Source organism: Rhinatrema bivittatum, chromosome 5, assembly GCF_901001135.1.
Source record: "Rhinatrema bivittatum chromosome 5, aRhiBiv1.1, whole genome shotgun sequence".
NCBI classification, from domain to species: domain Eukaryota; kingdom Metazoa; phylum Chordata; class Amphibia; order Gymnophiona; family Rhinatrematidae; genus Rhinatrema; species Rhinatrema bivittatum.
The window spans coordinates 29,575,719-29,594,085 of NC_042619.1; the positions used below are offsets into that span (position 1 = coordinate 29,575,719).

Consider the following 18,367-nt stretch of genomic DNA (forward strand, 5'->3'; position numbering starts at 1 on the left):
TCCCAGGAATAATAAAATAAAAATAAAAAATGAAGGTCCCTACAGACAATGGACAAACCAGAGTTCAAGTATACTTTTATTCATAAAATATGCTAAAAAGCAAGTGCTAAACAAAACAAAAGTTGAGGAGAAAACATTTTAAACCAGAAGTTCCACACAGAACTAATGGATCACACTTTCTAGAGGTCATGCATGCACAAGTATGTGTGTGCCTATTTGGATTCCAGAAACAATACATGTGTCTGACATCTCTTGGTGCGCCCACCTCCTTAAATCTCATAAAAATTTGGAATAGATGGGATTCAAAAACACAATTTTTAAGTGGCATTAATTGTGCATGCATATTCATGTAATACGTGGATTCCCTTCAAAATACCCCTCTCATGAATCTCATAGATGTGCTGAAAATTTGTGGATCATATGCCAAACCAAAACATTATTCGGTGGCATAATTACACATGCTTCTTTCTGGAATATGTGCCCCCCCCCCCCCCCAATAAAAAAAAAAAAGTCCCTTGTCAAGATACTCAGATCTTTCGCATCTGCTCAAAATTTAGTGTGGACCCTTCCCAAAATGTATTTGGGGCCCTGACTGCGTATGGAATATGTGGAGTTCCCAAACAATACCCATGTTATGATCCTTGTGGTTCCCCTCCCCCAACATGTCCTGAAAATTTGGTGTGGGTCAGATGCAAAACCAAAAATATCAAAGGGCAACAATTGCACCCAAATATTTATGGAATATGTGGCTCCAGGTTGGGATCAGCAAAAAGATACATTAAAAATGTGCTTACTTGGCCTAGGTGGACGGTGGCAAGAGGAAGGGAAGGGAGTGCAAGAACAATCCTCATTCCTCTTGCTTCCTTTTCAGTACTTTGCCAAAAATCTGCAGCACCTGACTAACTGCCCTGGGAAAGTACTGAGAAGGCAACAACATATACTGAAATTAAAAATCTCACAGAATTACGGTTCTTACAGATTATAGGAAAAAAGGAATACAAATATTTCTAAGTTACAAATTTGCACCTAACAATATAAGTACTTAAGTCTACTTTCAGGGTTTGCTGGAAATTCAGCTAGGACAGCTCTTTCTCAGTGACTGAGGTGTACACAGAGCCTCATTTCTTCTATCAATTTTTGCTGTATTTTCTTCTTGAAAATTGCATATACAGACTAATTTTCTTTGGGATTCCTCATCCTGCACTAAATTCATTGATAATGCCCAAGACTGCTTAGCAAGATCCAAATCTACTCGTGGTTCTTAAGTCACTGTGACAGCTTTGCTGCACTAGGATCATAATGCACCCTCCCAAAGCAGCAGCACTAGCTAGTCTGTAAAACAGGAGCTTTTCCATCTTTTAGTCTTACATGTGTATCTTTTTCCCCCAATGATTTTTTTCTTTAGTTGTCTACCACGCCTTCTGTTTTTTGTTGAGAAGGGGTATAGGTGGGGAGGAGGGGTGGTGGTTTGTAGGCAGTGTAAGAATGAGCAGCTTTCAAAAATTTTAAACATTAATATCTCCTCAGAAATTAAATATAAATCAGAATAAAAAAAACAGTACACAGATATTGTTTTAAAGCAGCTATACAGGGTATAAAAAAAAACTAGGGACACAAAACAAAAAGGACAAGCTGGTATTTTGAGAGATCTAGCAAATACTACTGATTTATAAAAAGGCTTTCATTAGTAACTATGCTTTAAGGAGTATTCGTGGAAACTTTTTTAAAAATAATTCAACTTTCACTCACCATGTGCTTCCACATCATACTCTTCTCCTTCAAAATCATCATCCGAGTCATCATCGTCTGGGTCTGGATGTAAAGCCTGACATTCACACATTGCCGAAAACATTGCTTCCACTATACAGGACAATAGGAAGAACAGATGCATCCAATCAGTGATGAGTAGGAACTGCAATACATGCAGCACCTCTGGGCACAGACCTCTCAGTTCAAAAAGGATTTTTTTCTTCTACCAGAGGAATAAATTGATTTTTGCTCTATGGCATCTACCTTCTGCCCTAAAAATGATTGCCCAAACATGAGCAAGCTGCAAGATGCTGCACTCAATTGGACTTCTATTCTCTTGCATCCAAAATTAGGTAACTGTACTGTCACCAAATCAGGGGGATATGCCCCAAACTATTTTTTTCCAAGTTGTTTTCGTACTTTTCCCATTAAAGCTCCTAACTGTTACAAACAAAATCTTTTAATAAAGTTGAATTTCTCTGTGCTGTCACTCAAACTGTAAGATTAGCTAAACACTCACATGAAAATTCCTACTCTCCATTTGAAATATGGACCCCGTTATTCTTGGGTACAATGCAAAGGACAGGACTGACCTGTACCATACCCAACAATGGCTTATATAAAATTGTCCTGGTGTTTTTATACCTGTTGATGCTTCCTATCAGAGTAAGGTTTGCTTATCTAGAGATTTATATATGGGGTCTACATTTCATCATCTTTACCTCAAGTGCACTGACTTGCAAATTCCAATGTACAATCCTTTAGAATTCTTTACAAGAAAAGATTGTACTCTTCAAGAACTATGCAATTCTCATAGACAGACATAGCCAACATAAATTATAGAGAAAGTACTACGTACCTGAATTTCCTTTTCTTTAATGAGGACAAGTTAATCCACACCAGTGGGTGATACACCTCTATCAGCAGATGGAGACGGAGCAAAGCTGACATCACGGTATATATACCCCTGCACCGACATCAGCCTGCGTCAGAATTCTCTGCAAAAGCCAATTGTGGACAACTAAAGAATACATGACTATAATCATTAAGACAACTATTCAAACAAACAATCAGTTACCAGAAAAAAACATTGAGGTCAGACAAGGAGTGTAATATTACTAATCTAGGGACTGGATCTGACACTTACCAGTAATCCCCAGAAACTCAACAACTCAGAAGGACAAGAGCACCACCATCCAGCAGCCAAAGGCAGGAAAGGTGGATTAACCTGTCCTCATTAAATAAATGGAAATTATGGGGGTCATGTGATGCTCTGAAGCCAGCAGCAGCACACTCACTGAGCTCCCTTATAATTCTGGACAACTTCCTATAAATGTGCCAGTGAATTCTTGTTTCAAAATGAAAACTAAAGCTTGCCGAAATATTCCATACCAAAACTATGGGCAGATATGTTCTAGTTTCCCCTCTAAAGAGAATGACGCCGCCAGGGCCGATGATCAAATTTGAAATGACTGGAAGGGGGACATGGCTAAAGCGCTAAACTTTCAAAAGAGAAACTGATAAAATGAGAAAAATAGTTAGAAAAAACTGAAAGGAGCAGCTACAAAGGTAAGAAGTGTGCAAAAGGCGTGGACATTGTTAAAAAAAATACCATCCTAGAAGCACAACCCAGATGTATTCCACACATTAAGAAAGGTGGAAAGAAGGCAAAGCGATTATCGGCAGGGTTAAAAGGTGAGGTGAGAGGCTATTTTAACCAAAAGATCTTCATTCAAAAATGGGAAAAAGAATCCAACAGAAGAAAATAGAATAAAGCATAAGTGTTGGCAAGTTAAATGTAAGACATTGATAAGACAGGCTAAGAGAATTTGAAAAGAAGTTGGCCGTAGAGGCAAAAACTCACACTATAAACTTTTTAAAATATATCTGAAGCAGAAAGGCTGCGAGGGAGTCAGTTGGACCGTTAGAGAAGATCGGCTATGGCGGAAAGATTAAACAATTTCTTTGCTTTGGTGGAGGATGTTGGACAGATACACATTCCGGAGAAAGTTTTCATGGGTAATAATTCAGATGAGATGAACCAATCACAGTGAACCTAGAAGATGTGGTAGGCTTGACTGAAACTGAAGAGTAGTAAATCACCTGGACCGGATAGTATACACCCCAGGGTTCTGAAGGAACTCAAAAATGAAATTTCAGATATTAGTTAAAATTTGTAACCTATCATTAAAGTTATCCATTGTACCTGAAGACTGGAGGGTGGCTAATATAACCCCAATATTTAAAAAGGGCTCCTGGGGCGATCCGGGAAACTATAGACCGGTAAGCCTGACTTCAGTGCCAGGAAAAATTGTGAAAAGTGTTCTAAAGATCAAAATCACAGAACATATAGAAAGACATGGTTTAATGGAATAAAAGTCAGCATGGCTTTACCCAAGGCAAGTCTTGCCTCACAAATCTGCTTCACTTTTTTCAAAGGAGTTAATAAACATATGGATAAAGGTGAACCGGTAGATGTAGTGTACTTGGATTTTCAGAAGGCATTTGACAAAGTTCCTCATAAGAGGCTTCTAAGAAAAGTAAAAAGTCATGGGATAGGTGGCAATGTCCTTTCATGGATAACAAATTGGTTAAAAACATGAAACAGAGATTAGGATTAAATGGACAATTTTCTCAGAGGAGGTGGGTGGGTAGTGGCATGCTTCAGGGATCTGTACTGGGACCCGTGCTTTTCAACATATTTATAAATGATCTGGAAAGGAATACGACGAGCAAGGTAATCAAATTTGCAGATGATACAAAATTATTCAGAGTAGTTAAACCACAAGCAGACGGTGATAAATTGCAGGAGGACCTTGTGAGACTGGAAAATTTTGCAACCAAATGGTAGATGAAATTTAATGTGGATAAGTGCAAGGTGATGCATATAGGGAAAAATAACCCTTTGCTGTAGTTACACCATGTTAGGTTCCATATTAGGAGCTACCACCCAGGAGAGATATCTAGGCGTCATAGTGGATAATACATTGAAATTGTCAGCTCAGTGTGTTGTGGCAGTTAGAAAAGCAAACTGAATGTTAGGAACTATTAGGAAGGGAATGGTGAATAAAATAGAAAATGTCATAATGCCTCTATCGCTCCACGGTGAGACCGTGCCTTGAATATGGTGTACAATTCTGGTCACCACATCCCAAAAGGGATATAGCTGCACTGGAGAAAGTGCAGAGAAGGGAGACCAAAATGATAAGGGGCATGGAACAGCTGCACTATGAGGAAAGGCTAAAGGAGTTAGGGCTGTTCAATTTGGAGAAGGGATGACTGAAGGGGGATGTGATAGGAAAATTAGTTCTTACCTGAATTTTAGTTCCTGTAGTACCACTGATCAGTCCAGACAGTGGGTTGAGCCTCCTTTCCAGCAGGTGGAGACAGACTAAAACTTGAAGGATGCCCTATATCAGGACAGAGCCTACTCTCTAACCCTTCAGTATAACGCATGTCAAAGCAGAAAACAACAAAACCAATTAGGATCAAGCAAGCAACCAGAAAGCTCAATGGAGCAGGAGAACAATGTAAGGTATATGGTATGACTAACCGCTCTTGCAACCAAGGCTTCCGGTGTATTTGCTCAGTATTTATGCCCAAAAGATACGTGGAAATCAAGGAGTCTGTAAGAGAAACAAGCTTCGAGAGGACAGAAAAAGACAACATACAGGGAAGGGCGTCTGGACTGATCCGTGGTACTACAGGAACGAAAATTAACAGGTAAGAACTAATTTTCCTTTCCTGTATGTACCCGGATCAGTCCAGATAGTGGGATGTACCAAAGCTTCCCTAAACCGGGTGGGACCAAGACAGACCCGCTCGAAGCACTCGTAGCCCAACAGAACCAAAGCGGAGCTAGCACATGCGGGCGATAGCGTCGATCAAAGAAAAGGAAGGATGTCCAAAGTGTGTCGGCACTGCAAATCCCCCACGGACAGATCCAGTGACTGTGAGCCCAGGGAGTAGCTCAAGAACGCAGTGAGTGAGGTATCAGACCCTCGGGAACCATCCAACCATGACAAAGAAAAACAGAGGAGAATGCGTCCGTCCACAGCGTGCTAAAGTGGATACAGAGGCTGGCATACACCAAGCGGACCCCCTCAAGGGACAAGGATGGACCGATACACGAAGGTCATTGGTAACCAGGAGGGACGAGAAGGAGCACATATGGCCTCAAGGTAACAGAGACCGCCACCGGTCGCAGGGGAATACGGGGAGATCAGCCGACTGGTGGACAGGGAAGGTAGAAGAACCGTCACCAAGAAAAAAGAGCCCGTACGGGAGATACCCCGGAGTCGGGAGGATGCAGAAGGGTCCCGACAGGACAGCACTTGGAACCCCGAGCCTAGGAGCTAGAGGCCAGAAAGAAAGTCTGCAGCATAAGAGCCTGTAAGGGAACGCGATGGAGGGGGTCAGGCAGAGCCGCATAGAGGGCCCGAAAAAGAAAATTATTCCTTACCTGCTAATTTTCGTTCCTGCAGTACCATGGATCAGTCCAGACGGTGGGTTATGTCCCCCGTCCAGCAGATGGAGTCAGAACAGAGCTCGAGGGCTCCGCCTCCTATACTAGCTCACCCTCTGCTGGAGCTCAGTAACGTGAATAACAAAGCCCAAAAGAGCAATAACAAAACAATTTGGATCAAAACCCTGACGAAAGTCAACATCAAGAACAATAAAACAGGCATGACCTAACAAAAAGAGGTCGCCAACGTCAACTTGTGAGGAGCTGTACAACTCTGATAGAGAACCAGAGAGAAGAAAGAAGAGACAGTAGATAACAATGAATCCGAGCAGGTCGCAAGATCCCAGCGTGGTGGGCGTCTGGACTGATCCATGGTACTACAGGAACGAAAATTAGCAGGTAAGGAATAATTTTCTTTTCCCTGTACGTACCAGGATCAGTCCAGACGGTGGGATGTACCAAAGCTTCCCTACTATGGGTGGGCCCCTGAGAGCCCTGCTCGGAGAACCTGATCGCCAAATTGCCCATGAGCCGAGGGCGCCAGGTGTAGGCGATAATGCTTAGCGAAGGTATGCAGCGACTTCCACGTCGCCGCCCGGCAAATTTCCTGTGGGGAGACGGCACGAGACTCCGCCCAAGACGCTGCGTGAGAGCGTGTAGAATGAGCTCGAACGCCCCTGGGCGGATCCCGACCGGCCCCGATATAAGACGACGAGATGGCATCCTTGATCCAGCGGGCGATGGTCGTCTTTGAAGCCGAGGAGCCCTTCTTAGGTCCCGACCAGAGCACAAACAAATGATCGGAAACCCGAAAGGCATTGGTAACCTCTAGGTAGTGGAGTAAGACTCGCTTGACATCCAAGTGACGAAGAGACCTAGACTCCTCTGGAGAGAATGCCGGGAGTTCCACCGTCTGATTCACGTGAAACGAAGAGACCACCTTCGGGAGGAAGGAAGGTACTGTACGCAGCGAGATCCCCGCCTCCGAAATGCGAAGGTAGGGTTTCCTGCAGGAAAGAGCCTGCAGCTCCGAGATTCGACGGGCAGAGCATATTGCCACGAGAAAAACTGTCTTCATAGTAAGATCTTTAAGCGAAGACTCCTGTAGAGGTTCGAAAGAAGCGCCCGCTAGGGCCCGGAGAACCAGGTTAAGACTCCACGACGGACAAGGGTCCCTGACCGGCGGCCGTAGATGTTTGGCCCCCTTCAGGAATCGGGCGATATCCGCCTGGAGAGGCAGGGCGACCGGTGTCTGTACCAGAACATTCAGGGCCGCTACCTGCACACGTAGGGAATTGTATGCAAGACCCTTATCCAGCCCGTCCTGCAAAAATTGAAGGAAGGGGACCTGTACAAGGGGATCATTATCCCCTTGTACAGGTCCTTGGTGAGACCTCACCTGGAGTATTGTGTTCAGTTCTGGAGACCGTATCTCCGAAGAGACAGAGACAAGATGGAGGCGGTCCAGAGAAGGGTGACCAAAAAGGTGGAAGGTCTTCATCAAATGACTTATGAGGAGAGATTGAAGAATCTAAATATGTACACCCTGGAGGAAAGGAGGAGCAGAGGTGATATGATACAGACTTTCAGATACTTGAAAGGTTTTAATGATCCAATGACGACAAACCTTTTCCATAGGAAAAAAATCAGCAGAACCAGGGGTCACGATTTGAAGCTCCAGGGAGGAAGATTCAGAACCAATGTCAGGAAGTATTTCTTCACGGAGAGGGTGGTGGATGCCTGGAATGCCCTTCCGAAGGAAGTGGTGAAGACCAGAACTGTGAAGGACTTCAAAGGGGCGTGGGATAAACACTGCGGATCCATAAAATCAAGAGGCCGTCAATAAAGAGTGGGTGGCTCGCCAGAATGACGGCTACTGCCTGGAGATAATACCCTTATTCAATAAACATACACATGGTTACTGTGACTCCAACATCACTCTAAGCTACAACAGCAAGAGGAAATGTGGAAAAAAGGATTCGCACTCACAAAGTGGGGAGTAGCTGGCTTGTTACGGCGGTTACTACCCCAAACCAAATAAGCCTGATACTTCACTTTCAATGCATATCCAGCATAGCTCTCTGCTTCAACGGTAGGGGAGAAGAAAAACTGATACTTCACGCATATCCAGCATAGCTCTCTGCTTCAATGGCAGGGGAGAAGAAAAACTGATACTTCACGCATATCCAGCATAGCTCTCTGCTTCAACGGCAGGGGAGAAGAAAAAAGGATTCGCACTCACAAAGCGGGGAGTAGCTGGCTTGTTACGGCGGTTACTACCCCAAACCAAATAAGCCTGATACTTCACTTTCAATGCATATCCTGCTTCAACCGCAGGGGAGAAGAAAAACTGATACTTCACGCATATCCAGCATAGCTCTCTGCTTCAACCGCAGGGGAGAAGAAAAACTGATACTACACGCATATCCAGCATAGCTCCCTGCTTCAACGGCAGGGGAGAAGAAAAACAACCAATAAGGGCTGAATAACACAGTCTGGGTAAAACAAATAAACATGGGTGTAGCTTGCTTATTGCGGCGGTTACTACCCCTACCACCCCTAACTAATCAAGCTTGATATTTCACTTGGTTGCAGCTCCATCACTGCTCTCTACATTCATGGTGGGGGTGGAAGAGAAATAGAACCAAAGAGCTAAGAGAAACAGATAAGTATGAGAAAAAAATGTGAAGCTTGCTGGGCAGACTGGATGGGCCGTTTGGTCTTCTTCTGCCGTCATTTCTATGTTTCTATGTTTCTATCAGAGGTACCGACGCCTCCGTGGGTCGGGCCCCATGATCGGTACACCAGGCCTCGAAGACCTTCCACACTCGCACATAAGCAACAGAGGTAGAAGGTTTGCAGGCCCGGAGCATCTTAGAGATTACCGCCTCCGGGTAGCCTCGTCGGCGGAGGCGGCGCCGTTCAAAAGCCAAGCCGCAAGACAAAAGAGTGCCGCCTGCTCGAAAAAATACCAGTCCCTGCTGCAGGAGCCGAGGAAGATGACTCAGGTGTAACGGTCCGTCCACTGCCATGTGAAGCAGGTCTGCAAACCAAGGACGACGCGGCCACTCCGGAGCTACCAGAATCACGGGACCGCTGTGAGTTTCTATCCTGCGGAGTATCTTGCCCACTAAGGGCCAGAGAGGAAAAACATAGAGCAGTTGATCTGCCGGCCACGGCAGCGCTAGAGCATCCACCCCCTCCGCGCCGCGCTCCCTTCTGCGACTGAAGAAGCGAGGGGCCTTGGCGTTGAGGGCGGTCGCCATCAAGTCCAGTCGCGGCGTTCCCCAACGGCGAACCAGGAGCATCATCGCCTCGTCGGAAAGGGACCATTCGCCGGGGTCCAACCGCTGACTACTCAGGTAATTCGCTTGCACGTTGTCCACGCCGGCGATGTGGGAGGCCGGGAGCCGAACCAGATGAAGTTCCGCCCAGTCCATCAGGAGCGTGGTTTCGGCGGAGACCTGTTCGCTCCTCGTCCCGCCTTGACGATTGATGTACGCCACCGTGGTGGCGTTGTCCGAAAGAACCCGTACCTCTCGGTTCCGAATCAGGGGGAGGAAACGTCGAAGTGCGAGGGGTACTGCTCTGGTCTCCAGACGATTGATCGGCCACCTCGCCTCCTCCGGGGACCACGTCCCCGTGTGGCGCTTCGTTCGCAGACCGCGCCCCACCCCACGAGGCTGGCGTCGGTGGTCACGATTACCCAAGAGGGAACGTCGAGGGAGACGCCTCGGGCCAGGTGAGCCGGGACCAGCCACCACTCCAGACTGTCTCGAGCTGACTAGGGGAGGGGTAGAACCACCTGATACTCCTGTGACACCGGTTTCCATCGCGACAGCAGGGACGCCTGCAGTGGACGTAGATGAGCAAACGCCCAGGGCACCATGTCGATGGTGGACGCCATCACTCCCAGAAGCTGTAGATAATTCCAAGCAGTGGGTTCCGACAAAGACGCGAACTGACGGACGTGCTCCCTCAAGGAGAGTGCCTTGTCCGCCCGCAGGAAGACCATGCCTTGCTGAGTGTCGAAGGTCGCCCCCAGAAAATCCAAGCGTTGGGATGGGACGAGGGAACTCTTGGGGAGATTCACAACCCAGCCCAGAGAGCGAAGCATCTCCAAGACTCTGGCCACAGAGGCCTGTCCATGCGAGAAGGACTTCGCCCGCATCAGCCAGTCGTCCAGGTAGGGGTGCACTAAGATCCCCTCCCGCCGGAGGGCCACCGCCACCACCAACATGATCTTGGTGAAGGTCCGCGGAGCCGTTGCGAGCCCGAAGGGTAGGGCCTGAAACTGAAAGTGCTGACCGAGGATCTTGAAACTTAGGTAGCGTCTGTGGTCCGGACGTATCGGAATGTGCAGATACGCCTCAGTCAGATCCAGGGAAGCCAGAAACTCCCCCTGGTGTACCGCAGCAATCACTGAACGCAGCGTCTCCATGCGGAATCGGTTGACCCGCAGAGAGCGGTTCACTTCCTTCAGATCCAGTATGGGCCGGAACGAGCCGTCCTTTTTGGGAACCACGAAGTAGATGGAATAATGGCCCGAGCCCACCTCGGCGAAAGGAACGGGAACGATAGCCTCTATGGCTTGCAGACGGTCTAGTGTCTGTTGAACCGCCATCCGTTTGAGGTCGGAGCCGCACGGAGAGAAGAGAAATCTGTCCCGAGGAAGACGGACAAATTCCAAGGCGTAACCGTATTGGATGGTGTCCAGGACCCACTGATCTGAAGTAATCTTCACCCACTCCTCGACGAAATCTGTGAGTCGGCCCCCGATGGGCGGACAGGAGGAGTGGGTCGGTCTGGCATCATTGGGTAGATTTGCCGGGGGGGTTCCCCTGGCCCGAGCCCTCTCTCGCGGGCCTCCGCCCACAAAAGGACCGCGACCACGGTTGGGATCTACTGGGAGCAGTGCGAGGATTGGACTGCCGGTAGGATCTATAGCGTCGCTGTGCTCGAGCCCTGGTTCTGGTGGAGGCAAACGGCCTATAAGGCCTCTGCCGATCTTCGGGTAGACGATGCATTGCATTTTCCCCCAGTGACTTCATGATCTGATCCAGGTCGTTCCCAAAAAGAAACTTCCCACGAAAAGGAAGGGATCCCAGGCTCGATTTGGAGGAGGCGTCCGCAGACCAATTCCGGAGCCACAGGAGGCGACGAGCCGCCACCACCGACACCAAGGAGCGGGCCAGAACGCGAAAAAGGTCATACAGAGCATCCGCCCCGTAAGCGATGGCAGATTCCAGGCTGTCGGCCTGAGCTGCTTCTTCCGGAGGCAACTGTTGCGACGTCAGGAGTTGCTGGACCCAGAGCAGACTAGCCCTCTGGGTCAAAGAACTGCACATGACAGCTCGCATCCCTAGGGCCGAAACCTCAAACACCCTCTTGAGAAATGTCTCCAATTTGCGGTCCTGTGTGTCCCGTAGGGCCGTCCCGCCCGTCACCGGGATCGTAGTTCGCTTAGTCACCGCTGAGACCGCCGAGTCTACCTTAGGGAAACGGATGAGATCTAAGAAATCCTCAGGCAAGGGATATAATTTTTTCATGGCCCGGGTGACCCTCAATGCCGCTTCAGGGACGTTCCATTTCCCCGTGAGGAGCTGGAGAAAAGACTCATGGACCGGGAAAACTTTAGCCCTAGGCCTAAGGGCGGCCAGGACCGGGTCCCCTTTCTTGGAGCACGTTTCGACCGCCGGAGCCACAGGCGCCGGGGGGTCCGGTGGAGGATCCAGATCTAGCTCTTGAAGGGTCTGGTGGAGCAGGTCTTCTAGTTCCTCCTTATGGAAGATCCGCAAGGCTCACGGGTCGTCGCCCTCCGTTTGCCCCTCCAATTGCGCCGGATCCGGAGGGTCCGAAGGGTCAGGGCCCAAAGGGGGAGCCGCTCCCGCCACTCGAGGCTGGGATGGCAAAGCCGAGGAGCTTGTGGCTGGCCCAGCCGAGGACAGGGGCCCGGAGGCCGGAAACGAGAGCTTGGGATCTTTGGGAGCAGGAGGCCCCGAGGGGGCTCCCCCCGGCTCTGTCAGGCCCTGCAGGTAAGCCGTGTGCATCTTTAAAATGAAGTCCGGGGGAAAAAACGGCAGGCTGGCTGAAGTCGCAGCCGCAGGGGCCCCTTGCGGTGGTCGGGCCGGTAGAGCTTCCTCTGGGCTTCGGTGCAGGCGGGGGGCACCCCGAACTGCGTCTGTTTCCTCCGGAGCGTGTTCTGAAGGAAAATCCCGCTCCAAAATGGCCGCCGTTCCCGCCATTGGCGAGGACGTGGCCGGCCCGCTCATCCCTGGCTGTGGTGAGGAGGGCACTGGGCGCGAACCCGAGCCACGCAAACCACCTTCCCCTTCAGGGAGGCAGCGCGGGCAAACTCCCTCCTTTGAAAAACGAGACCCTGCCTCACCGCAGGTCTCGCAGTGGGAAAAGCGCGGCATGAAGAAGCCGCTATGAGAAATCGCCTCGGGGGGGGGGGGGGGGGGGGGGGGGCCAAAAAGGAAGCACACCGCGGGGGGGGGCCGAAAGGCCGACACAACCCGCCTGACAGATCCGTAGGCGCCGGCGGGAAAAACCGCTAGCGGCGCGCCCAGGCCCGAGATAGCGTTCGCCGGGCCACAGGACCGTCAAGGACCGCGTGAGAGAGCCGGGTGTACCGGCAAACGCCGACAAGTGAAGAGAAAAGCTGCAAGAAAAACCACACAGAAATAAACACTTACCCCAAACGTAGGAAAGTGACACTGCAGGAGGAGGCCGAACAGAGAAGCACGCCTCCTCAAATCACTGACAGAATAAAAACTTTTTTTTTTTTTCAATTAACTTGATCCAAATAGTTAGCTAGCAAACAAAAGACAGGTAGAACTCAAAGCAAAGTAGAAAGAGACTCAAAAACCTGTCAGACTGGGGAAGCACTGTTTCCCCAACTCACATCTGCTGGAGTCAGAAAGATATTGAGCTCTAGCAGAGGGTGAGCTAGTATAGGAGGCGGAGCCCTCGAGCTCTGTTCTGACTCCATCTGCTGGACGGGGGACATAACCCACCGTCTGGACTGATCCTGGTACGTACAGGGAAAACCAGATTAAAAATCTACGACGGGCAAGTGGGCGAGAGAGGAACATGGATGCCTAATGCCCCTGAAACACCGAATCGCAGATGGGTGACCGCTCAGAGATGACCACCCAACCAACCCAGGAGAAGACGAGCGGGTGGACCTGTACGCGCCGAACACGAAAGGGAAGAACCCTAGGAGACTGACTTGAAGACGAAAAGACCAATAAGTTGGAGCGGAGAATGCCGAGACAACCAACGCCAGACAAACAGACTCACAACCAGAGACGCCGTATGCCAGGAAGTCGACCATGCCGGGTCCGCAGTAAGGCGGAGAAGACCTACTCCTAATAACCCTCGCGCCGGAGACGTTGCCACATAGAAAAACAGGGCGCAAGACAAGCGCGATTGGACTAGTCGAAGAATACCGGCACCTGAGCCGCAGGTCAGGCCGTCGCTAGGGTAGAGAACCGCGAAGCAGAGCCTGAGCGGCCTCTCGAGTTAGCAAAACCACGGGACGGCGCGACCACTCGGGTGCTACCAGAACCACGGGACTCCGGTGGAGATCTATCGTTCTGAGGCTTTCCCGCCCAGGGACCACGGGGGGGGGGGGGGGGGGGGAGAACATCCGCCGGCCAGGATAAAGCCAGAGTACCTACGTCCGTCGAGCTTCCAGCGGAAGGACCAATAGGCCAGTGGGATCGCGAATAGTTGTCAGGCAACCCAGGTGGTAAGAGACCTCCTGTCTATGAGAGATAGCGCCATGGCTGTATCAGCGAGTTCCCACTCCCCGGGATCGAATGACTGCCGACTGGAATTCGGCCTGCATATGCCCCTAGCCCGTGGAGCGGGAGGATGCCGGGCACTGAAGACATCTCCCTGCCCGGGCAGAGGGAAGACAGATGTCCAGTGTCACCCGCGGGCTGCGAGCGCCAGCTGGGCGAGTGATGCAAGTCACAATGGTAGAGTTGTCGGGCAAGGGCCGGAGCGCCTAGCCGCGGAGAAGGGAGAGAAACTCCAAAAGGACTAGGAATACGTCCGAGCCGCCAACCGCTTGAGACAGCAAGACAGCCGCTGGCCAGATCCCCCGGGTATGCTGGGAAAGGCAGACCAACCCCCAGCCTAAGGGACCGGCGTCCGAGGTTACAACTGTCCACTGAGGATCTGGGAGGCATTTCCGGAAGCAAGTGAGGGAGGGAGAACCACCCCTGGAAGTCTGCGACGGCCGAGCCTGAAACGGGAGAACTGTGTGAGACCGAGCCGCCAGCGCCATCGAACGGGACAGCAAGTTGTCTGGAACGGACGTATATGCGCAAAAACCCAAGGGACCAGGCAAGGGAGGAGCCAAGGAGCCCGAGAACTGTAAGCATTCATAAGCCGAAGAAGGCAGCAAGAGCAGACAAAAAAGACTGGTCGAACAACCTGAGGACCCTCACAGGAGGCAAGGAGTCCTTGCCCACCGGGGTAACAAGAGGACCCCCCAAGCACTCTAAGTCCAAGAAGGGTTAAGGACTGCTCTGAGGAAAACAGTATCCACCCGAGAAACGCGAAAAGAGCTAGCACGCGACACACCGCCCGCCCGCCAAGAACTTCCACCATGGCCCTGACGCGCCAGACATCTAGAAAGAATAGATAAGGAGTCCTTCCCGGCGAAGAACTGCCGCCACCAACACCTAGGCAATGGTGAAGGTGCACGGTGCTGTCACGAGAGCAAAAGGAAGTGCCCAGACCTAGAAATACCAGAGGACGTGAACACGAAGAGACTTTGGCAACCACGATGAACCGAAGAATGGAAAATGCCACCAACAAAGACGAGTGGGACGAGGAACGGTCTGGGGCAAAACGGAACGAGGACCACTCCCAGGGTGTCCGTGCGGAGAAGCGGGATCTGGAGAGCCTGGATGACTCTGGCGAGACAAGGAACCAATAAGAAAACTAGGATACTGGCCCGCGAGAACTGGAACCGGGGCTTCCGCGCTCAGACACAAGAGCTTGGTGGAGTATGCTCCACCGAGCGCAGCATGAAACGAACCCCTGGGGAACACAGAAACAATCCCGACAATTATGGAACAAAACGAGGACGTACCCGTCTGTGAGGAAGTCGGAGAACTGGCCCCAGAGCACGAAAAACAAGGAGAGCGATCGCCTAAGAAGGAGACCGAGGAATGAGGCATGGAAAACTCCGGTGAGTGTGCAGGCGTGAGGATTGCGTGCATAGGCCATCCTTGCGAGAGGAATGGCGCCCATGAGAAGGCTGTGACAAAAAAGCCGCGATCAAGAGGAAACAAGACCCCCTGAGGAGTCATCGTGCCCGCATGGGGTATACCGTTGCTGGCCCCAAAACGTGGACAAGAAGGTATAAGGACCGAGATGTTCGGACAGTCTTCCGGAAGCTGATGGGCTTTACGTTCCCCTAAGGAAGCACTACTTATACAAGATCCTTGCCAAGGAACCGTTTACCTTTGGGCTGCAATGTACTCCATCGGGCTGTGGAGGGCAAGACAGCCGACCAGTGGTGCAGCTAGAGGGCCGAGTGACGGACATAGCCGAGACTATGGCTGTTGTCTGGGGGTGGAGAAGGGTCGCAGGCGTAGCCTCTGGCCACGGGGGGTCCCGGGCACAGGGCAAAGTTAACATGGACCCCACTGGAGAGCTGCCCGCAGCCGGCGACTGCTGCAAATAGTGGTACACACCTCCAGCCCTAGGACAACAAAATACACCGCACATGAGCCTCGAGGAGGCGTACCAGGGCCGCTTGAAAGCCAGGTAAACCTCCTGAAACGGGACCGCGTAATAATCCACGGAGGGAGGACCGTTCGTTTTCAAAAAAAACAAACAAAAAACAAAGCATACCCCTGGGAGAGGAACTTGTTCAGGGTACAGTCCGTCCGGGGAGCCTGCTAGCACCACAGAGACAAACGTGTGGGCGTGGGAGGAGGGGAAAGCGCTTAAAAAAAAAAATCACGGGATCCCACCAGGACCGGGGTCATATCCGTGGGCAACAAGGCGGTACCAGGAGGGGAAGGGTAACTGATGCAACCGGACTAGCGGCAGGATCCGGTAATACCGGAACCGCCGGAAAGTCAGGAAGGGGGGGGGGGGAGCACCCGCGACCACCCGCGCCCCAAGAGACTCCGGGGGCTCCATAGCCGGCCACCCTAGCAATGGCATGTAGCGGAGAATTAAAATATATGAATAGTTACCCAGAGAAAATAAATTCTCCTTTTTTTTTTTTTGTAAACACTATTTTGTCCCGGGGGAGGGGGGGGGAACCTTCCACTTTCCCCTGCCTGCACGCTAAGTATTTACGCAGGGGGAGGGAGCAGCACCTCAAAACGAGCCAAGAAAAAAACCCGGGTGGGGAAGGGGGAGGCGAGAGGGTGGCAAAAATCCCTTCCTGGGGGTTAGGGGGGCTCAAATTGGGGGGTAGCAGTCAAAAAATCGGCCCCCCAGCCCAGGGAGCTCCGAAAACGGAGCCGTTAAAAAATCCAAGATGGCGGCTGTTCCCGGGCTTTCCCGACCCGGGAAAGGCCTAGCCAAGCTCTGGGGACTCTATCCCCAAGCTAAATTTGCCTTCCCTGCCGAGGAGGGACCTTCCCCACCCGGCAGGGAGGCATAGAAAGAGCCCCTTCGATAAAAACTCGAAGGGGGCTGCAGAAAAGAGGCAGGCTGCCTGCCGGGGCATAGCAGAGCCAAGGCTGAAGAAAAAAAAGTAGAAAAAAAGCTTTGATTGACAGCCTGCAGGGCCGGAGAGAGCAGGAGGGAAACCTGCTGCCTCCTGCCTGTCTGGCTGCCGGTTCTAGGCCTGCTATGACCAGAAAAATTTAAAAAATGCTGGTTAACTGCTGCAAATAAGTTAGAGGTAGGTGAGTACCTGCAACTTATTTGAAGTTTAAACTTTTCTCTCTCTCTCTTTTTTTTTTTTTTTTACTGAGCGCAGCAGCGGGGTCAAAAACCCTCTCGGCAGCCAGAGGGGGGAACGAGACCCCGAGAGCCTCGGTCCCCACACCTGGAAGCGTACACAGACTCAGGCTATGCAGCGCAAAAGGGGCAAAGCCCCCCTGAGCCCAGCAAGAGCTGGGAGACTGAGCCGTCTCCCACACAGGAAAAGGAAAAACCAGGAAAAAAGTAAAAGTGTCACTTTTTTTTTTTTTTTTTACGAGAGAACTACTAGAAGTACTTGCTTGAGCCTAAAAGACGACAGAAGAAAAGGCCGACTAGCCTACAGCAGAGAACCGAAGGGAAGATGCTACACCTGCTGGAGACAGACGAATACTGAAGGGTTAGAGAGTAGGCTCTGTCCTGATATAGGGCATCCTTCAAGTTTAGTCTGTCTCCACCTGCTGGAAAGGAGGCTCAACCCACTGTCTGGACCGATCCGGGTACATACAGGAAAGAGGTGTTTAAAATCATGAGAAGTCTAGAACAGGTAAATGTGAATCGGTTATTTATTCTTTCAGATAATAGAAGGACTAGAGAGCACTCCATGAACTAATCTGAGAAAATTCTTTCACTCAACACACAATTAAACTCTGGAATTTGTTGCCAGGGGATGTGGTTAGTGCAGTTAGTGTAGCTGGGTTTAAAAAAGGTTTGGATAAGTTCTTGGAGAAATCCATTACCTACTATTAATCAAGTTGACTTAGAAAATAGCCACTGCTATTACTAGCATCAGTAGCATGGGATATACTTAGTTTTTGGGTACTTGCCAGGTACATGAAGCCTGGCTTGGCCACTTTCGGAAACAGGATGCTGGGCTTGATGGACCTTTGGTCTGAACCAGTATGGCAATTTATGTTCTTATGGATGTTTTTCTGCCGGAGACTGCTTTGGCTGCTATGTATATTGTTATTGTTGAACATGTTTTTTCTGTGTGTTTAAATAAAGATATATAAAAAAAGAAAATAAATTATCAGGTAAAGGTAGTTATTTCTCCTCTCTTAGCATTCAGACAGGTTAATCAACACCAGTGGGATTGTACCAAAGCTACTCCCGAACAGGGTGGGAGGCTGTCCAAGGTCCAAACACCACCACACACGTAAAGGCTGCATCCTTCCGGGCTTGCACATCCAGGCGATAATACCTGAAAATTGTATAAGAAAAAGCACATTGCAGCTTGACAAATCT

The 18,367-nt window shown here is 50.2% G+C and overlaps 1 protein-coding gene across 2 annotated transcripts in view; it reads right to left on the reverse strand.

Moving 5' to 3' along the window:
• CLNS1A (chloride nucleotide-sensitive channel 1A) overlaps nt 1-18,367 on the reverse strand; it is a 101,995-nt gene that overhangs the window by 53,886 nt on the left and 29,742 nt on the right. For both annotated transcript variants that reach the window (XM_029602184.1, XM_029602186.1), the window contains exon 4: nt 1,750-1,860. In XM_029602184.1, coding sequence (XP_029458044.1) covers nt 1,750-1,860 — 111 coding nt within the window. The remainder of the gene's footprint in view (nt 1-1,749; nt 1,861-18,367) is intronic.